At 38.7% G+C, this 22,617-nt stretch overlaps 1 protein-coding gene across 5 annotated transcripts in view; it reads right to left on the reverse strand.

The window, feature by feature from the left end:
• CHST9 (carbohydrate sulfotransferase 9) overlaps window positions 1–22,617 on the reverse strand; it is a 230,332-nt gene that overhangs the window by 80,903 nt on the left and 126,812 nt on the right. For all 5 annotated transcript variants that reach the window (XM_045850081.1, XM_045850083.1, XM_045850084.1 and 2 more), the window contains one exon: window positions 18,248–18,289. In XM_045850081.1, the coding sequence (XP_045706037.1) occupies window positions 18,248–18,289 (42 nt within the window). The remainder of the gene's footprint in view (window positions 1–18,247; window positions 18,290–22,617) is intronic.

Raw genomic sequence — 22,617 nt, forward strand, 5'->3', positions numbered from 1 at the left:
TGGCACCTAAAAATAGTCCATGAGAAGATGTCCTGAATTCTTATGTCTATAATCAGGTATTTTTTCTTTACTTGAAAAGATATGTCAGTAATTGTTCTGTTTCAGAAAGTACTTTTGACAATGCTGATTTTATATCCCTAAGTGCCCCCTAGTGACAAGGTCCAATTTAAAAATCTTTCACAGTAATTTTGTCCTGAATGTTTCCTTTTTCCCAGCACAAATGTGGCTGTCTCAGGGAAAAGGCATCCAACTTACTATCAATTTATTTTAATTAGGCAGAGAGGAAAGTTTCTTGAGTGGGTCTAGGACACCAGAGGAGTGAGTTACTGTTCTTATGTATAAATTCATTTGGAATTGGAAAAAGCTACGGTTCCCTATTGAGCAGGTTTCCTTCAGTTACACTATTTTCCCTCTCCTTCTCTGTTAAGTTATATTTAGACTCAGATTCCTGACATATTGTTCATCCAGCTTGTGAAAGAACATAACGGTGGCAGTGCACCCATGAAGAAAGATGTGTCTCTCTACAACTCTCTTTCAGTTATAATTTCTCCTGACCGCTTCTGGTATTCTTACAAACTCAGCATGGTAGCTAAGAGAAAAAGTGTTGCAATCATAAAAATGTAGGTTTAAGTCTGAATCTAGTGATGTATTGTGGGATTTGGGGCATGCTATGTCATTTCATTAAGCATCAGTTTTGTATCTGTAAAATGGGAATAATAGTGAAAGACTGTGTGGGGATTAAATAAGAGTTATGTTCTTAGCAGCACGTCTGCATATATGTAAGGCTTAATAAATGGGTCATTACAATGCAGAGCTCAATCACTGACATATAACCCTATGTCTTTTTTGTCTTTTTAAAAATATTTGGTGGAGACAGTCAAAACGCTGTGGAGCAGTCACAGTGACTTTTAAATAGACTGTGCCCCATATTTACTTCTTTAATCAATGCTATTTTTAGATTCTGTTTAGAGCCTAATGCTCAAGAGCTTAACTGGACCATTCAATAAACAAAGTTCTGTTGTACCATGTTGGACAGATTGTAACATGCAGTCTGCAAACGTGCAAATGAGAGATATTCAAACTTTTCTTTTGTATAATCATTTTATATATTTACATGTTCTTGGGCATATTGTCCTCATTTTGCTGATGAGAGGACTAAGGCACAGAAGAATCACATCAATCGGTCTCAGTGCGGGAAGGGACAGCTCTCCAGGGCAGGCATCAAAATCTCCTGGGGGAACTGATTTTCCTAGATACACACTCCCGGGCTCCTCCAGGGACAGGAGACACCGAGGAAGAAGAGCTCTGCCTCTGCAGCCCTCAAGCCACTACTATTGATGGAAGCATGTTGAATATTTTAGCTACTTCTGGGATGGATACAAGGTTAGGGAACACTGGGCTAGTAACTGATCTTGAATAAGAACCTGGGCCAATTATGCTTATATTTATTTATATTTTTATAGCTGCGTAAGAAAAATTGCTTCTAATTCTTATATTCAGAACTTTTAGCTTTATATATTTCTGGTTTTCCTCATTTGCACTCAGTACTGTTCTAGTTCTATTTCCATCACCTATTTAAAGACCTACTTAAAAGGAAAACTGATTAGCATGAAGTTAAAAGGAACAGTTTGCAATTGGAATTTTCTCTCTGATGTAATCAGAATAATAGACTTTCGCCAATGCCCTGAAGAGAAAGAGGTTAGCTGCTCTAGGCTTTATTAATTTTTCATATTTATTTTTTGGTCAGGATCAAAAGCTCATTGATGAATCTATTTTCAGAGATCTCTGAAACTTGCACCCCAGGCATGGGGAGGGTATGTTATATTCATAGAAGTCAAGCTATTTCAACGAATTTGGGGCAAGTAAGTACTTTCATTGTTCTGAAAACTTTTCTAGCAATGCATGGATTGTGAACTGAGTTTAAAACAGCATTTCCTGCCATAAAAATTTTTACCGCAACTCCATGTGGCCTGTTTTATCATCTAGTTTTCATTCACTTGATTTTAAGTAGGGCTGAAATATCCCGACCTCTGTAGTTCCTACCCTCATAGCATCCTAGTGTGTCACATATATTACTGTAACAACTGTTTCTAAAAACTATGTCCCATCTCCAGGGTCAGATCTGTTCTTTTGTACTAAAATTTCTCACCCTTTCTCCCTTTCTAGATTCAAATGCTTTACATGACTGCTTCTCAGGCTTCCTGAGATTGCTGCAATTTTGGACATTACTTCTGCTTAACCCGTCACATAAAAAGGTGCGTGGGATGGTCTAATCTCACTGAATGGGACCAAGTGAGAGCAGCAAGGCCAAGTGGAGCAGCTTCAGTGCTTGTAAACAGAACACTGGTAAATGAGCAGGACTCCAGAGTTGGTGAGCTTGTCATGACAACATCAAGCACAGCCTGAAAGGAGGCAAGAGAGCATAGTGTGTATTCAAAATTCCAGTTCTCGCTCTGTGTGTGTATGTGCATGTGTGTTCTCATTTATTCCACGGAGCTCACCTCACCCTCTTTAAATCTCAAGTCCGACACACACAATCCCCATCCTTGCATCAGTCTCCTTGGTGCAGAAACTCTCATTTTAGTCCCTGGCACCAGAATGTGAATTGTTGACATTGTGTAATCTCTGTGGTTAAGTATTCACTTCAATTAAGTCATGAAATGGCTACCCTCTATTAAAGAGTACTTCAGTCATCAGAGAATAGGTGGGAGAAATAACTACATTGGTGAACGTGGGCCTCTCTCAAAAAAGGTTTAGTCCTCCTCCATTTAAGTTTGACCTTGCCTTTGAGAGATGAGGGAGCCTTGGCAGATTTAAATTACTTTTCTTGGACATTACTCTTTAATAGCTGGCTATTCCTTTGATTTAATCATAACATAACACCTCCCCTGATTTGACCAAAACACAGTGCTAATTTAAAAAAATTTATATATATTTTATTTATTAAATATATAATGTCTGCCATACAGGTGATATTCCATATATTATGACATCTGGTCCCACCTGGGACCAGAGCTCAGGTGGACTCACCATTGATGGCAGGTGGGGCCACTTCCTCTGCTATAGCAGGAGAGGGTTAGGGGAGGAGAGGATGGGAACTAGAGAAGAGTGCTTACAGGTTTGGTGTAGACACTGGAGCTAGTTCTCTGCAGGTGGCTTCTGTTAACTTCTCTGAAATGTAAAGCAGGTGTTCTGGAGGAAGAGCGGTGTGGAAGATGGGGTGTAGGGCATGAGATTTCAAACCAGGGGCAGCATGAAGTGATTATTACAGAGAACAACTTAACTACAGAAGTAATTTCTGAATGACAAATGGGCCCCTTTAAGTATTTGCAACAAGAGGACATTAGTCAGAGGTTGAAGTACTATATCAGATATAAATCCTAAAAGCATTATCCTCCCACTTATACTTGTCCCTCTTAAACATGGTATGTTATGCAATGTAGTTCTTTGCATAGTTTGTAATTCCGCACAACTTAAATCTTTCAGCTTGGAAACTGTGTTCTGAGCAGAAGTTTCTTCAAGTGGAAAACACTTAATTACAAAAAGTGAAAATGAATTTCCAAAATGAATGGAAACAAACACTTTTCTAGGCCAAGAGGTATACCTTCATTTAACCACCTCCCAGCCGTTCGGTACCTGTCTCCTTTGCTCCCTTCCTCATTTGCTCTCTTATTCCTCTAACACCCAGCCCAGGTCTGACTATTCCACAATACTGGGGTTTCTAATTGTATCTTTTATGGCACCATAAAGAGTGTTGATCTTCAGTAGTCCTTCATTTTTTTTTAAAGATTTTATTTATTTATTTTTAGAGAGGGAACGGAGGGAGATAGAGAGAGAAACATCAAGTGCAGTTGCTGGGGGTCATGGCCTGCAACCCAGGCATGTGCCCTGACTGGGAATCGAACCTGCGACACTTTGGTTTGCAGCCTGCGCTCAATCCACTGAGCTACGCCAGCCAGGGGTGGCCCTTCATTCTTGAGATGTAGGGTTGTGAGTGGCACTTGGCTTTTTATTCTTATTTGTTTTGTCTCTTCCTTTCTTTTGCCAAAAATACTAAAACTCCAAACTGGAAACCAAGGGAATCCCTTGCAAGCACACTAGCCCTCTCTTCCTGTGCTTCTCTCTCTCACACCCAGAAACACACCTGCATACTTCAGGTAGGTTTTTGCTCTAAATATCAAGAGAGAAAGGAGGTTCTGTTGGATTCTACTTAACATTTTGCCTCAATTTGTGTATATATGTTACTTCAATTCAGTCATAGAATCTCAAGACATTAACATTTAAAAAATCTTAGAGATGTTTAATTTCCTCTCCAGCTGGGAGTGCACTCCATTTCATGGATGAGAACTTTACAATAGTTTAACACGGGGCCCAAGGAGTCCATTCCGTGAATTGGTGGTCTTGGTCAGCTGTGAACAGGTTATAGAAGTAACTCCTGGTTGTGGGGAGGAGTTTGCATGTTCTTCTTTTTCTTTGCATGCATTCTGCAGGCATTATTACTTAAAAAACTCTGGGTGATTTGAACTGGTTGTTCAGAGCCCTTGGATAACAAAAGAAGCACCGATCGTTGGGTTAATGGAGTTGTCAGCCAACTGAGATGTAGTTTCTAGTAATATTTCCCTTTCTTCAGTTTAGAATTAAAATACTACAGAAAAATGGGTGAACTAATGCCAGGGAGTGTGGTAATAGACTTCTGACATGTGGCATGCAATCTGTGAAAGTACTTCTTCACTTGGTCTGTGCTTTGAGGAGTAATGGAGTGGAAAATTAAGTTAAATAAGCTTTTATTATTTGGTAGTTCTGTTGAAAAGGGTACCATCAAATACTTTAAAAAAGTATCTTCCGAAATACAACCTCTGAAGTTCTTCCACATTATGGAATTGTGAAAAAGCATTCTCTCATCTCCTTTATGTTTTCCTTTTCCTTTCTTTATGCCTTCGATAAAATCACATCCATGCTAACTTACTTTGGGTGGCATCAGAAATACATATTTAGTATCATAAGCCTTGGAGGTAAAACTAGAAAGCATAAACTCTAAATGAAACCAGCAAAAGTAACAATGTGATACTTCAATTGCTTTTTTAATATCACTCTTTAACCTTAAATTTCTGTATAGGCTTGTATGTCTTAGATGTCATAGATACTTCTATGGCTGTTAGGATATTTACTTAAATGCAATTATATCACACTCAGTAATCAATTTAATTTGGAGCAAATCTGGAGATACATAATTTTTCTCTTTTTTATATGAAATAAATTTATCTACAATCACAAGATGATCCTTGACAGCTGAAAGCAGAAGCTAGCATCCATGGCTTTTAGCCCTGGGATTTAACTGATGTCGCCTTTCACCATCTGTAATGTTTTTCTCACTTCAACTGTCCTCTTTTAGACTATCTCAGCAACACAGGGAGGAGGAAGTCCCTCTCTCCTTGTGCACTTGGTTAAGATAAGTTCTTGACCATGTGTGAATGTTAAATGACAGGAAGTAATTGTAGGGGTCATTCAATACAGACATTCTCTTGCAATCACCTGGAGCGACCCTATGTTTTACCAGCACAGAGACAGGGCATGTGGAATGGCAGGAGGGTGAGGTTTGGGGTCCCACAACCTCAGGGTTGTTGTCAGCTCCACGCCCACTGCCTATGGGGCTGAGGACAAGAAACCTCTGAATCTTGGGTTTCTCGGCTACAACACATCCATTCACTGAAATAATCCTCTTCTTAGTGTGGCATGCAAGTAGCACTCTTAGAAACATCTGTGAAACATGAGTCTTTAAACACTACTCCATATGCATTACAGAATGGTCAACACACTTATAAAACAAAGCAAAGCAAAACCAAACCAAAGCAAACAAAACCCCACAACTCCTAGTACATCATGTTACAGGGGAATGAAGGATTGGGCAGGTGAGACGACTTGCCCAAGGCCCTACAATGGGCCAGGTGTTGAGCCCAGTTCTATCAGATTCCAGAGTCCAAAGATTTGTAATGGAGCCCTCATTAGACTGTCAGCTGATGTCTCAAAAGAAACCTTGCAGGCTAGAAGCAATTGGTAAGAAATATTCAAAGTGATGAAAAGCAAGGACTTACAACCAAGATTACTCTACCCAAGCCATCATTTACAATGGAAGAGCAGATAAAGAGCTTCCCAGAAAGAAACAGCTAAAGGAGCTCATCACCACCACACCAGCATTACATGAAATGTTACACGATCTTCTTTAAGAAGAAGATAAAAAAATAAAGTGGTAACAAATACATACCCATCAACAATTCAATCTAAAAATCAAAATAAACAAACAAGCAGAAGAGAAACAGAACCATGGATATAGAAAATATTTTGATGGTTGCCAGGTGGAAGGGGTCCAGGGGGATGGGTGAAAAAGGTGAAGGGGTTAGGAAGTACAAATTGGTAGTTAAAGAAAAGCCATGGGAATGTAAATTACAGCATAGGAAACAGAGTAGCCAAAGAACATGTATGCATGGCCCATAGACATGGACAATGGTGTGGGGATTGCTTTAGGGAGTGGGGTTAGGTGGAGGGAGCAAAAGGGGAAGAACTGGGGCAACTGTAAAAGCATAATCAACAAACTATAATTAATTAAAAACAAACAAACAAAGGCTCATAATGACCAAGGAGAGAAAGGGAGCCAGGATGCAGCACAGAGCCACAGGAGAAAGGTTGACTGAGGGGAAAAGAATGCAATGTTGTCCGTTCTTTCACCCATGTGTACTTACCTGTGGGCAAGCAATTAATCCATAAGCAGGTGGTTATTAAACATTTGATGGGGGAAGGGCAGGGAATGGTATAACAGAAGGTTATGGTACAGTTCCCTTAAACTCTGTCATTTATGAAATACAAGACTGTATGATTGAACTGGTAAGCACTTTGACGACACATGCAATGAACATATCCAATGGCAACAAGTCAAGAGGTGCTCATAATTTCCCACTCCATGAATTGGTGTGGTGTATCACACTTGTCAAGTCTGTGCAAAGGCCATTTTCCAGAGCGTGTTTCACATGCTGAATCCACTGTTCATTTCAAAGCTCTCTAATATACAACGTGAGTACACTCACAGATTATTAAGTTGTTGATCCTTGTAATATTGCGTGAATAGTTGTTAATCTAAATACACTTTTATGACTTGATTATGTCTTTGCCATGAAAAAAGTCACAAAAGAAATCAAAGAAGAAAACCACAGCTTGAGCCTAAAGCCCTGGGTGTTTAACATGAAATTTAACCATATCGATAAATGTCTGAGCATATTTCATTCTCCTAACACCACCAAAGAATTAACTCAGAAAAGGACTCTGTGGTTTAGAAAAGTTAACAAAGAGCCGTACTGAAGGTTCTTCATCCCGGTTGCTCCTGTCTTTTGAATGTTAATAGCATATTCTGTTTGGCATTTAATTTAGGTATATGTGTTTTCGTAGGATCCCTGAAGACTACAAATTTCATCTCAAAGTTTCCATTTATCAGATGATTTGTTTATGCCTTGAAAATTAATCTCCTGTCATTGTGCCTTTCAAATAATACACATATAGTAAATGCTAGGTAATTTGAATTTAATAAATTGGTTGCCAAACTCTTGCTTTTATGTAAAAATGGGTCAGGCACACCCTGGGTCATGTCAATCCCTTTGAAAAAGCTGGTGAGATAAAAATTTTAAGTTTGACTCCATTCTTAAAATTAAAAAGCTCTGATTGGGGTAAGCAGCATCGTAAATAAAATGGGAGTGCAGAAATATTAAATAATGAGACTAAGAGCTGTGCTTCTGCGCCATCACTCGCAAGCCTGCGAAAACGTGAGCACCGCGCTGCAGCCAGCGGAGTGTGCCTGTTCATCTTGACATTTATTCCTGATCGAGACATTTCAATTTAACACACACACAAACTGATTTAAAAGTCAAATGAGGAAATTAGTTCTCCGTTCCAATCCCACAGTGGTATCAAGCCAAATTTAGCCTTAGGAGGTATAAAAAAATATCTAATACAATGAGTGGCAAACCTTTTCAAGAATCCCAGATCTTTTAAAATGAATGTTGCTTCAACCAACCAACAAAAGTGTATTTAGTGTTGTAGAGAGCCCCTCAAACTGCTCTATTATGAAACAACTATGCTTATCTGTAGATTTACTTCTAGATTTCAAAAGCAGTGAATCAAGAACTATAGGATTTTTGTAAGAAATACAGTTCATTTCCTGAAAAGAATTATTATTATTATTTTTTTAATCCTCACCCAAAGACTTTTTTTCATTGCTTTTAGAGAGGAAGGGAGAGAGAGCAACATTGATGGGAAAGAGAAACATTGATTGGCTGCCTCCCACACACACCCAGATGGGGATCGTATGTGCTCTAACCAGGGATTGAACCTGCAACCCAGGCATGGGCCCTGACTGGGAATCCAGCCCACAACCTTTCAGTTATGAGATGGTGCTGCAACCATCTGAGCCACACTGACCAGGGCACCTGAAAAGAATTTTTAAATTGAACAATGATTGATTGAAAAATATTTTCTGGAAACACATTATAAAGACCAGGGGGAAACTTTTCCTGTTTTAAATCAGATTTCTCAATGGCAGTAAACACTATTAACAGCACATTGTAGACATTCTCTTGATCTTTATTTCTGTGATACTCTTCTCTCTTGCCATTCCAACTGCCATCAGCCTTTTATCCTGTCTTTACCATTTAAAACATTTATTTATTAATTTCCATTGTTTGTGTCACCAAGGACTCTGTCCTTCATCTCTTGTTTATCTCTACATTTAGTCTTTTGGCTCCCTTGTATAAAGTTAATTATTCATTAATATTTATTTCCATTTCAGCTTCTCCCCCAAACTAGGTTTTATTTGCTGTTATTTGCAGATATCCAACTTGACCCTAAAGCTAAAAAAAAAGGTATTATAATTTCTTAACTTTTTTTGCTAAGACTTTTTTGTAACCATCACATTCTGGCTCTTCTGCAAGCCCACCATCCTGGCATTTTATGCTCCATATTCTTTCAAAGTGTTCCAGTCTCCTCAGTATGTGGGAAACATACTTTTTATTTTCCCAAGTTCAAATGGGTGCAGTGTTCACTGAGAGGTGAGGGGAATGCTTATTTGAGGAGGAAGGGCTAATGGCTAGCTAACTGTACAGTGGTAGGAACACAGAGGCAGAGAGAGGATGCTGACTTTGATCCTGTACCCATTTCACTTCCTTGCTTCTCTTGAAGACTCTGTGGGGAGGGAAACATGCTAACATATTTTGTCCACACTTCTCAATGACCAGAAATAACTTCAAGTCACAGGGAGAGTCGTGTAGGGGTTCTTATACTCCAGGAGACTAGGCTGGTCTTGAAAATAAATCAGCAAACCTGACCAATGGGCTGAGGTCTCTGCACACAGTTCTTGGTTTTATGCTCTCATTCCCTTTACGACTGTGCAATTTACATGAACTCTTTCAAACTCTTTAGTGGACCACCGGCTACTAGTTTCTCTCCACATGTCCTGCTTGAGAATGATCTGAGGGTTGTGCATGAGACATGTTGTCCTTGTGGTCTTATCCTAAGTCCTGGGCATAATTTCAAGACTTTCCTCAACTTAAATATCTGACTCCTGGTCTTCTCCCTACTTCTTCAGCACGTCCATCGACAGGCACCTCACACCCCTTAGATGGGTTCTAAATCCAAATCCACCTGGTCAGTGTTCCCCTCTGCCTCACATTTGTATGGACCACTTGTCTTAAGAATTCTGTTCAGTAAACACTACAGAGTGACCCAGTTGCCCCAGGCCATGTACTATCAGTCAGCACACACAAGCTACACTTCAGGAACTCTAAAACAAAAGTACTAATTACTACCCCCTATTCTAGCTATAAACACCTCATGCTTTTTTGGTGGGGAGTGTAAGCTTCACTTTAAGCTCATGGAAGAGGACGACCTTCAACAGCTTAACCCCAGACCATGGCCAATAAGGCCCCACAGTCATCTTACCACTACCTGTCTCTCCGACCTCACCTTACCCCGTCTCTCCCCTCACTGTACCCTATCACCCTGGCCCGGATCACACCAGTTCTTTCCTGCCCAAGGATGTCACCTGTGCTGCTCCTGCTGGGTGGACTGCTCTTCCCTTACTTGTTACACGGCTGGGTCCCTCTCCACCGATCTCTGATTAGATGCTACCTCCCCAGACAGGGCTCCTTCCCTGTTACTGTCCTGCATGGTGCCCTGTCATATTCTGCAGAGCATCTAACAAATTAAAAACAATACTTTCGTTTGCTTGACTAATTCTCCTCATTTCGATGGGAAGCCCCTAGGGATTGGTACCTGGTCTGTCAGTTCACCACTGCATGCCCAGTACCTACCACGCAGTATGAATCAATAAATATTAATCAAAGGGATAAACACTATCAGAGCTTTCCTTTGCTCTTGGTGATAAGGATATTATACATACATATATTGCATATGTTTAAGACATATTAAAGTTTTTGTATATTTAAATCAATATATGTACCTAATCATCTTATTAGGGAGGCCTGATGATTTTCTGTCTCCTCCTACTGTAAAGATGAGGATACAGAACAGAAATAGCATGGTCTGGCTCCCTGGAATTGAAGACATTGCTCAAGGACAGTGAATAATGCTATCAAATCACGTGTACTATGAAGATCATTATCTAAAGTCATTATCATACATAGGATGTTCAAACCTCACAGTGAGCTTTCTTAGCACTTCAATCTTGACAATTCTAAAAACATCTATTATAAATTTGCTTTCTACTTCTCAGAAAAAAGAGGATAAATCAAGGAGACACTTGAAAATTAACAAGTACCACAAACTTATAAAACTGCAGACACAGCTATGTTGCCATCATTATAAACATGCTTCTTTATCTGCCTGCAAACTGTCCTTATAATTATTCCTAATTTAAAAAGTCGTGATCACCACTTTTTGAATAATAGTAGAATACTTCACAACCTGGGGGTAAACAAAGATTTCTCAGGACACTCAAAAGCACTAATCATAAAAGAGAAAAATAATGTATTGTTCTTAATCAAAATAAAAAATTTATGCTCATCAAAAAGAACTTTAAAGAAAATAAAACTAAGGGGAAAACCACACACTAGGAAAATATTTACAATACATGTATCTGACAAAGGATTTGTAATGCAGAATATCTGATGAACTCATACCACCAACAGTTAACAAGTGAACTAGTAAAAATGAGAAAAACCTCAAACTGATATCTCACCCAAGAAGATGCACAAATGGGCAGCAGTACATGAGAAGATGATCCACACCATTAGCCATCAGAGACATGCCGATTAAAGACACAAGAGACCCTACCTCATTCTCACTCTTGGAAAAAAGAAGAAGCATCTGCAACTTCCAAGGTTCCTGATGAACAGCTGTGCGGCTTCTTGTACAGTTAAACATTTACCTTATGATCAGGAATTGTACTCCGTGGTCTTTATGCAACAGGAATGAAAACACATATTCACAAACAGGCTTGTTCAAGAGTGTTCAGAGCAGTCTTATTCATACCGTCCCAAACATTCAGAAACAATGCAAAGGTCAAGAATAGAAAAAAGAATAAATAATTTATACTTTAGTTATACAATTGAATATTGCTCAACAATAAAAAAAGACTAAACTACGGGCACATTCAACAATCTCATATATATTATGGTAAGCAGGTGGAGCATTTACAAAGCATATGCTTTATGATTCCATTCAGATGAAGGTGAAGAATAGATCAAACTAAGCTGTGGTGACAGAATTAAAAAGGACTCATGGACATGGGCAATAGTGATTGCAGAAGGGGAGGGAGGTGGGTAGAGGTGGCAGAGAGAAGGTCCAAGGGGGATAAATGGCAATGGAAAAAATGCAATTAAAAAGTGGTTGCCTGGGCTGTGGGGAAGAGATGAGGAACTGGGGGGAGGGCATGAGGTGGTGGGGTCATGTATTGGAACTGACTGGAAAGGGCCATGAGGAAACTATTTAGCATGTGAGATTCAATGTCTTATTTTGAATGCTATTATACAGGTCATATGCAATTGTCAAAACTAACTGAATTGAACACTTAAGAAGACTTGTACATTTTATTGTAAATAAATAGTACCTCAATTTTAAAAATTAAGAGGTTCTATTATTTTAAAGAAATTTTAATGTTAAACATTTTACAGAACATTTTCCTACTTTCTAGGCATAAGAAACATTAAAAAAATTCTGGTTCTATTGAATTTAACATACTTGGTTTACAATGTATGATGATAACATTAATTTATCCAGTTTCAGAAACATAAAGAATTACCCCCGACACAAACAAAACAAAACAAAACACCCACCCCCTCATTCCTTGCTCTGAATCATGATTTTTCAAAGATGAATGTCATTACCACAATACACCAGCAAGGGGAGTAGTTACACTTTGGGAAGAATTTCATCACCACTGATGAAATTAACAAGACCCAAAATTGACTTTTGGGTGTAGCCACAATGGGAATGACAGATCATTATAATGCAAGAGAAAAAGATTGGAAACCTTGACCCTCTAGATTACTCTGCACTTCAATGAGAAGGGGAAAAACACTTGCAGATCAGCTTATTAAAATAATATGTCCATGTAATTCAGGTACCAGGAGATTATTTAAAACAATAGCTAAATTAACCATGAGATGCCACTTTTTCTTTGTTAATTATTGCCATACAAGAATAATGTGTACCCCTTCCCCCACAAAATGAAAAGATCCCAACAATTCCACAAATTATTTTTATGGAAGTGGGAATAATAACATCAGTTTGTGCAGAATTTTCAAGCTTTTTGGACACTGAAGTCTGTCTGAAAGTAGGTGAGGCTAGCAAAGGGTACTTTTTTTTTTATCCTGTAGCAAAAGGGATTTTCAGTTGAGATTGTTAGGCCATGAATTTGAAGGTTTATGCTGCATTTTTTATATCACCACGTTCATCAATTCTTGTAAGATTTGTAAGGCTTAATTCTCACATAGGCTCAGAAAGGCTGTAGGAAAGTCTCTAACTATCCTTTCCTAGTAGCTTTGGTAATCCTGGATTTACAGAAAAGAATGTTCTGCCTGTCAATGGGATGCATGTCCCTAGGCATGAGCCAGAGCAGGACTGCCAGCTAGGGATACTTACAGTATAAACGTAGGTTTAACTTCCCCCTTTCCACTCTTACCTTAATAATAACCCTGACCTTGATTCTAATACCATATCACCTTCTTCTCAAGTGTCCTTATTCCCTAGAGAAGGTGAGCACAGAGGAGCCCTGGAAAATGCCAAGGCTCACCCAGCACGGGGCTGAGGCCCCCACTTGTACAGAAGCCACATCTCTGACATCTGCAGAGCTCAAGAACAGGAGATGTGCCTCCCTTTCTTGGAGCTGGATGAGCACAGGACACTGCACACACTTACCCAACACTCTCTTCCAGGAACTGTGTGGACAACACACCTATGAAATGTAGAGCTCTAGGGTGCAAGCACAGGTTGTGTGACTGAGTCTATTTGAACATGTGAGGTTGTGGCCAGGAGCAAGTTTTCCTTTAAAATCACACTACTGCAGCTTTCCACAAAGGTGGCGCTGCTGCCCTGGGAGAGAGTATGCTATTGGTATGCAAAAAGGTATCACCCTTGACTGTATATATCCTTTTGCTGGGATGCAGACCCCATCCAAAGATTTTCTTCGTGAAAACCCAAGGAATGTCTCTCAGTTCACTTACCCTAAGAGATGATTTTGAATTACTTCCACTCAGGAAATAGAAGGAAAGCATTCTTTTTTTCAGTCTATAAATGGAGACCCAAGGATGTATAGGATCCAGAGTAAGAAGATTCAAGTTTTAGATGGTGCCATGAACATTTTATCAAGATCCTCAAGTCTGTGATGTTCCAATCTGGACTGCATTCTTGGTGGCAAGGACTCATGGGATTATCCCACATTGAACAAAGGAGTTATAAAGCACAATGAGAAAATATGTAAATGAAAGGCCACTGCCCGCATACTCCTGGTTTTGAATTTGCCATTGGATGGACATGAATCTTGTGTTCTTTCACCTAAGTGGGAAATAAACCAAAAGACTGTCTCCTAAGGGTTACTAGTATCTATGATGTATATAAAGGATAGAGATGAGGTTTAAAGAGTCCAGAAAGAAGACATGTTAATTAAAGAAGGAAACAGAAGGAAAATATAAATGGACAGAGGGTGTTTGTGTTTGTTTTTATTTAGACATGAGCTGCTCCCTCTAGCAGATCTAGAAGGAAGTCTGCATACAAACCAGGTGGCAATGAAATGGTAGCTGCAGAGAGCGCTCTGGTCTGGCTGGCATGACACCAAGCGATGAAAGCACATTCAGGAAAAGGTTAGTGTGCATTTGTGGCAGGGAGGGAGAATCATCCCACGGCGCTTCCTACCCCGGGGGAAGGCAGAGATAGGATGAACCTCAGCATGCCTCCTGCCGTGTAGGGAAGGACCGTGTGTGGGGAGTGAGGATGTGATGTGTTCTGGAACAATCTACATATCTGCGAGTTACCACAGCTGACTGAAAGAAATGTACACAAAACAAAGTGCTTAGAGGTGAATTCTGTGTGATCCCTGTTACTATTCAGAGAAGAATGGGCTCTGGGAGCAAAGCTTGCAGAGAAAGAAAAAAAAAAAACAACTCTGGGGTTTCCCAACCCTAATGAGTTTCTACAGTTATATTTTCATATAAACCTAAAATTTTGTCTGAATTTGACAGGTTCTCCCAGTGTTTCAAATATTATTTATGGGATATGCTTACATTCATTGTTGGCAAGGATCTTGGATAGTAGCTAGCACCTTGAATACGGTATATGCTTAATGAATAACTACTGGGTGAATGAATCAAGCATGTTCCCAAATGAGGACTGTATTTTACATCAATTAAAATAGGAGTCAATAATGTGCAAGATACAGCCTATATGCTTTTTCTTACAGCCAACCGGCAACCTGAGAACATGCTCTAGGAACTTGAATCTCTCTCTGAGGTAAGTTTAGTAACTATCAAGAGAGATGTTGGCAGCTCTCTCCTGGAGTCCACAAAGCATTTTAAGAGGACAGTGGACATTATCCTAGTGGCCAGCAAGATAACCCACTTCCCAGTGTGTGAGAGGACACGTGGTCCTGCCTATTGCAATCAGTGAATTCTCTACTGAGGTCTAGAACTGATGCTGATGGCATGAGAAACAAGTCTGGCTCGCAGACTGGCCCTTCTCTACTTGGTTCAAATTTCAGTTTCCTATTCCAAGGAGGTAGGAGCCTTTTTTTGCGACCTCATGTGCAAGGGAAGTACTAAAACTGAAGTGAAAAAGGAGGCAGGGAACAGGCTAGGGTGGGGACTGTGAGCCAAGGGTGAAGGGGCAGGCAGGGGTCTGGTGGATCTCTGTGGCTGGAACTTAGCTGATGAAAGAGTATATAACTGGGAGACATACTTCGGCAACTCAAATCACTTCCTTGATAATAAAAAGAGCCTCAGGATTCCAGGACCCTGAGTAGAGAAGTCAGTATTCTGCCATCCTAGTGTTGTACAGGGCTTGGAGCACCAGGCCTTCAAGCTTCTGGGATATGTGTTGATTAATCTTTTCAATTGTTCCCCTCAATGACGTAGCACTGGCTTTGACCTTCCCCAACTCTAGGTCCATTACATCATCCATTTTTGCATCTCTGGGGCTTATAGGGATGGCTGTACCTGCAAAGTCATAGTTTCAGAGTGGGCTCTTAGTTCTGCTTAAAAACATTTTTACATGCCCCATCTTGTTTTCATTCCCCATTGTGGTCTTTCTCCCTCCTCTAGATGAGCTCCTGTTTACAGATGATAATTATCTAGTCCCATCTGTAGAGCCCCTTTATGTGAATATATTAGACATACCTTATTTTTAATAATCTTGACAAGTTACATAAGCTATGCATCGTTACCCCCATTTTATAGACAACAGCTCAGTGAGGTCACTATGCATGTGTTCTGGCCAGTGCATCAGACTGCTTCTCAACATGGAAAGCTTTACCATTTAGAACGTGCTCTCACATACATTATACAGTTCTCCAACCCAAGGACTAAATGTGATTATTGAGTCTACTTTACAGAAGACAACCCTGAAAGGTAGGTAGGTTATGTGACATCATTCATGGCAGCTGAGCTGGGATTCAAACTCGTGTCTTCCTGGTCTATATCCCGTGCTTATCCAACAGTACAGTGTAAAGAAAATTGAAGCTCTTGGACATGAAGTCCCTCAAATTTCTTTATATCCCCCATCAAATTTATTTTTTTTTGGCTCCTCCTCTTCTGTTTCAGAGAGTTGATTCTATTCTGTATTCCTAAAAGTTCTCTTAATTGTTTATGAGAGAATTATCTATTCCCATTTCTTCAAATTTCAACTGTCTGCAGATGACTCTCAAGTAAATCATTCTCTGAGCTCCAATTTTTTAAATCACTAAGTAAGGGCATATTTTCATAGTAACATGCCTCTATATATACCACATACAGCCTCCCCACCCCCTCAGTTCTCACAACCAATTATATCTGTTTTTCTTGAGCAATTCATGCACTTCCATACCTCCATGCTTTTGCTCATGCTGGTTTGAAATGTTGTTCTTCTTTTTATCTACTTGTAGAAATTGTATCTATTCTTTAAGAATGAGCTCAAATGTTATACGTATAATGAATATTTCCCCAATTTTTCCAGCCAGATATAATGGTATATTCTTTATGTTCCCAAAGCACTTGGCTTACAAGAATAACACATCACCTATCACATGAAAAAATTATTTGTCTTCATCTCTGTTTCAAATTAGGGGCTGTCAGCACAATAGAGACAAGATGAGAATTTTATTTATCTCCACACACCTTGAAGCAATAAGCATGGCCCTTGAGTGTTTGTTGAATGAATGAATGAATGGTAATTCAGTTACTGTTCCAATTTTTCAACATGACCAAGGAAGGCATGATCTGGGGTTATTTTTTTTTCTCATCATAAATCTTCACTATTATCCTGGGAATTTGTCTTGCCTGTTTTGTGAAAATATTGAGTTTTAAATTAAAAAAAATCACCTGTTGTATGAAAAGCATGAAAAAGAAAAGGGAATGATGCATCATTTTTATTATAAAAGTAAATACACTATATCATCTAGGTAATCAATGTTACAGATAAGCAGTGAGAGATATTAAAATTTATATTTGTAAATTTAAAAAATAAGTTAATAGGAATTGATCTTCTAGTAATAAATACTGTGTTCAGATATAACCCAACAGTAAACTTCCTTAGATTGGAATGAGTTTGGGAAGGTAGAAAAAAAAACGGAAGAAGCTAGCCTGAATTAGGGGAGTCAGAATTTACTGAAAGCAATGCAGTTTTATTACTTTCAATACTATGATCTGCCGATAAAGTCTGTGTAAGGAGACATCTACTTGATGGCATGGATCCTCATTTTGTGGCTGAATCTTTTTGCCTAAAGACCATATGCTAGAGCCCAGAAAACAGTTATTCTCTTAACATAAGTTGCAGATATTGCCTCTACTTATCAAATCCATGGCCTGCATGCAATTCAAAGGTCACTTTCATGGTAGTCTTGGTCAAATGGTCAAAGTTATGTATTACTCAGTATCTGAATTAGTAAGGTTTTATTGTATTCTTAGAAGAAGACATTTCTGGACAAAGTTCAATGTCTCCAGGAAGCATTAAATACTTTTTTAAGAAAGATTTTAAAATTTAGTTTTAGAAAGAGGGGAAGGGAGGGAGAAGGAGAAGGAGAAAAACACTGATTGGTTGCCTCTTGTACACGCCCCAACAGGAGACCAAACCCGCAACCTGGGCATGTGCCCTGACAAGGAATCAGACCGGTGACCTTTCACTTTGTAGGATGACACCCAACCGAGCCACACCAGTCAGGGCAGTGTTAAATATTTTTAAAGAATAACAGAAAAATGCAAACACTTTCAAATAAGAAGAACATTAATTATTCATTAAGCTAGATATAACTGAAACCTATCTCAGAAGTCTTTGGTTTCCTCTGTAAATTATAAGAGGGCAAGGATCATGGTTTTCTTCCTTCTTTCCCCTGCCCTCCAAGACTTTATACCCCAACAATGCCACATAGGCTGTGCCTTCTGGTGACAGTTTTCCTTGGAAGAGCAGGTGTTTGAAAGCAACACTATGGGATTTTCAGATATTCTAGTTGCTGTTCTGCTTATATGTAACTATCCAAGACTCAAACATTATAGAGAGTTTTACTCACTGATTCTGGGTACAGGCTGCAAGTAATTTACTGGTCCCCATCCTAGAAAAGAAGAGAAAGGGAATTGAAATTCATATATTAGCACCACATCCAAGGGTATTTAATAAACTTTCTACATCAAGATACCTCAGAGACTCTAATATTTTATTTTTAACACAGAAAATCATGGGGAGGTCTTAAACAAAGAATATGCCATCCCCTCTGGGTTAATGAAGAGGTGAGGTCATGGTGTCACTTATCAGGAAACTGGGCATGAACTTCAAACTTGGCACCGGAAAGACTGAGCTTTGTGCACATTTCTTCTGTGTCAGAGAAAGGAGCTGGGGACAGGTGAGGCAGGTGGAGTTGCAAACCATCCATTGCAAGGAAGAAAATTTCCCTGGATTCTTCACCATCTACACCATGACATGTCAATGTGTTGATATGCAATTACAGCTTTTGCTTGGAATCTTTGAGTACTTGGGATAGATCTTTGGGTAAAACTGGTGCTTGGGATAGATATGCCATGTGCATCTCCTGCCCCGCTGACCGTGCTGTTAGATACCTTAGTTTGTGAAGCTTGGAAGAGTAAATGAACTGAAATCTAGAATATAAGAAATAGATTCTTTGAGGGAAGTGATCCCAAGAATATTTAAATCATCCAGAACTAACGGTATTACAGTTTATTCTGTAGTGAAGAGCTTTAAGAAAGAAATGTTGGAGTTTGGTTTTCCTTGAACCAATGATTTTTCATCCTGACAATTAAGAAGAGCCTCTTTCTAACAGGTGAAGTTGCTAAATGTAGCATAGTGCAGGGGACCCCAATGGGTCCATGGCCACTTAGGGACTAGGCTGCACAGAAGGAGGTGAGCAGCTGGTGAGTGAAGCTTCATCTGTATTTACAGTCGCTCCCCATATCTCCCATTACTGCCTGAGCTCCTTCTCCTGTCAGATCAAGGGCGGCATTAGATTCTCCTGGGAGCAGGAACCCTACTGTGAACTTTGCATGTGAGGGATCCAGGTTGCTCACTCCTTATGAGAATCTAATGCCTGATCATCTGAGGTGGAGCTGAGGCAGTGATGCCAGCCCTGCAGAGTGGCTGCAAGTACAGATTATCATTAGCAGAGAGGTTTGACTGCACAGAGACCATAATAAATCAATCACTTGCAGACTCACATCAAAACCCTATCAGTGAGTGGCAAGTGACAATTAAGCTGCATCTGGTGGCAGGCTATAAAGCCACCCCCTCTTCCATGGAAAAATTGGCTTCCGTGAAACTAGTCCCTGGTGCCTAAAAGGTTGGGGACCGCTGGCACAGTGTATTTCTTCCTTCTTGTCATCTATGGAGAGGGGAGAGCTTGAGTTCATTCTGAAACAATCCCAGGAAATTGCAAGGTGGTGACTCTATGACTATTTAGTCTTTTGCTTTATAGATTACACAGTTTCAATGCTCTTAAAAATATTATATTGACAAATATATAACATAATTATATACTATATAACATACCAAACATAACATATCTTGTTTTTAAAAATATCTCTAAATGTGTTGATTAAAAACTTGAATATGTACTCAGGGATGATAAGGCTTAAGCAATGGTAGGTTTAATTCTCTGTACTGCTATCCTTCTCCATTTAAACAACCTACTATCAGTGCAACTCATTTATAATGTTGCTTTTCTAACCTAATTGAGACAATAACCCTACTGACACTTGTTTTGTAAATTAATCTTTCACTAAATTTCATTTGTGTTACAATATGCCAGTTTATACTTATGTCAATTAAACATTATTCTATCTTTGGAATGATTTTAGAAATATATCTAAGGGTATTTTGAATTGTATTGTCATGAGTTTCCTGGTATAAGGTATTACCAGTTCCATTGGTCTAATAATTCTGCATTTTGAATGGAAGTATTTGTAAGTCACTTGTATAGTTCATCAATAAGTTATGAGTCCTACAGTATAACTGATCCCCATGGGCTGGAACTTGATATGTAATGCATGGCTTCAACACACTCTGATGTAATTGCAACTCTATATTTACTTGTCCACCCATGTAACAGTAGCATGATTAAGGTCACACTTTCATGGCTTTGTGATAAGAATATTGTTTAGGCTAGGATCCAAAATCTTCCTCCATACAAAACTGATTTTATCCAGTATATTCTCATTGTCTACATAATCTGACATGTAACCATGGAAGGAAATTAAATTCATGTGGAAAAAATGACTATTCAAAAAGTCAAATGCAGCTGCTTCCTTATCTCTTAGGATATTCTGGTAAATTGCTTATTGATTGCATGAGGAATTGTTCTCATCCAGTATTGCTTTTAAGCTCTCTGGCTTACTGTGATCAAGTTTTACAATGACTGACTTTTCCTCCCATTTCCACGATGGCTCAAATAAAAAGGGTCATCTAACATTTTTTAATGTATTGTGGCAAAAAACCACAAACATGAGATCTACCCTCTTAACAAGTTTTTACATGCACAATATGGTACTGTTGGCTGTAAGGACAATGGTGTATAGCAGAGCTATAGAACTTTGTCATCGTGCATGACTAAAACTCTGGTTGATTGAATAGTAATTCCATGTTTCCCCCCACCCAACCTTTGGAAGCCTCCATCTGACAACTTCTTAATGGTCTCAGGACACTTGACTTTAGGGCATATTAATAAGAGCACACTCAGAAATTGCATAGTCTTTCCTGGTCCAGTTTGGCTCTCTGCACGTCACAGACAGAAGTATGTTAGTCAGATGAATGCATGTCTACTACACTATACAGTAAACTTGTTAAAACACAGAAATGATCCAGTCTTGGCTCTTTATAATTTCCCTAGTTGAGTGTCATGTATAAATATGTATTGAATTAAATTAAATTTTAATATTTATTTTCAAGGGTTGACATTAATATTAATTTTAAGGATCTTATAAAAAACAGGAAAGTAAATAGCATTTATATTTGAATTTATGAATTGTTTCTTTTAAAAAAGTATACTCTCTCCGCTCCCAATAACAGTAACAGGATGGATATCTCTTTAAAGATTTTGATGATACCTTCTAAATCACTGCTCTTTCTCTATATATTTTTAATGTAATGACTATCTAGGGTTTGGGCTCAGTCAATACAATCAGGATAGACTGGCTGCCTTGCTACATAATCATATATTAAATAACTGTGAATGTATTTCCATGGTCAGCTATAAAAATGATTTTAAATGCCAGCATTTGGACTTGTTTCAAATAACAGAAATTAATTGAGTTTGACCAGCCCCCCTAAAATAAATGAGTTTGAATCTCATACCTAGTGTACATGTTTTTATATTGTGTTTACAAGATCGATTATGGCATTAAAGGCTTAATTCAGTGGCACAGTCGATCTTATGAAACAGGATCTTTCCTCTTCATCACATTACTTTATTCTGAGTCATTTTTGCTTTTGGTGGTAAAGCATATTTCACCTGTTGAAACTTGGTGCAAGCCTCATACTAAGTGAATAGGTCTAGATCTTGATAGGAAATAATTAAAAAAAATAGCACTTCACCGATCCTTTTTGAGGGTTTGAGAGCTTCATGCAGCATGAACAGCACACTGAACCAGGCAGAGCTCAAGCTCAAGAGAGAGAATCAAATATGCCCACAATGTACTTTTCCCAAAGTAATTCTTCTGGCCACATAAAAAATTATTTATCATCATCCTTACCTAACAGAAAATACAACAACAGAAAAGATTGGACAGTTTCCTAAGTCCATGTGGCATTTTGTTGTTAAAATTGAAATACATTACATTTCACGAATGACTCAGTCCCCTCTCCCCCAGCTAAACTGTTAAGAAATGTGATCAATATCCTCTTAATTTTACATTCAAGTATTCTGGTGCAAAAAAAATGATTGCAATGATGTTTAGGTCCTTTGTTGTCTAATGTTTGGTTACTGGATTTAAAAGTTTATTTCAATATCCTCTTTTGAAATATTGATTTGGTTTATCCTTACCTTCTTTTCTGCTTTGTTCTAAAATGACCTGGGTGCACAATATTAAATCAGTAATGACCATAATAACAGCTAACATGTACTGAATCCTTATTAAATATCAGACATGCTGCTAAGCACTTCCTGTGAACCTTATTTAACACCATAAGACTCCCATGGGAATATGACCTGTAGCATTTTATTTTCTGTAACTCAACTTTATTGGGTCTTTCCAAAACATCATCATAGCAATTGTGTTCTGCATTCATATGTCATTAGTTTACCTAATTTATAATTGAATCTAGTAATTATATGAACAAGTACAATTAATTGACACAGCAGGTTTTAGAAACAGAGTCTTTGTTCACATACAGATGCCCAGGTGAGGGCAAAAGTTTACAGGTGGGCTAGTGGGACAG

This window comes from Phyllostomus hastatus, unplaced genomic scaffold (assembly GCF_019186645.2).
Source record: "Phyllostomus hastatus isolate PE091 unplaced genomic scaffold, TTU_PhHast_1.1 phas_contig_80, whole genome shotgun sequence".
In the NCBI taxonomy this organism is placed as follows: Eukaryota; Metazoa; Chordata; class Mammalia; order Chiroptera; family Phyllostomidae; genus Phyllostomus; species Phyllostomus hastatus.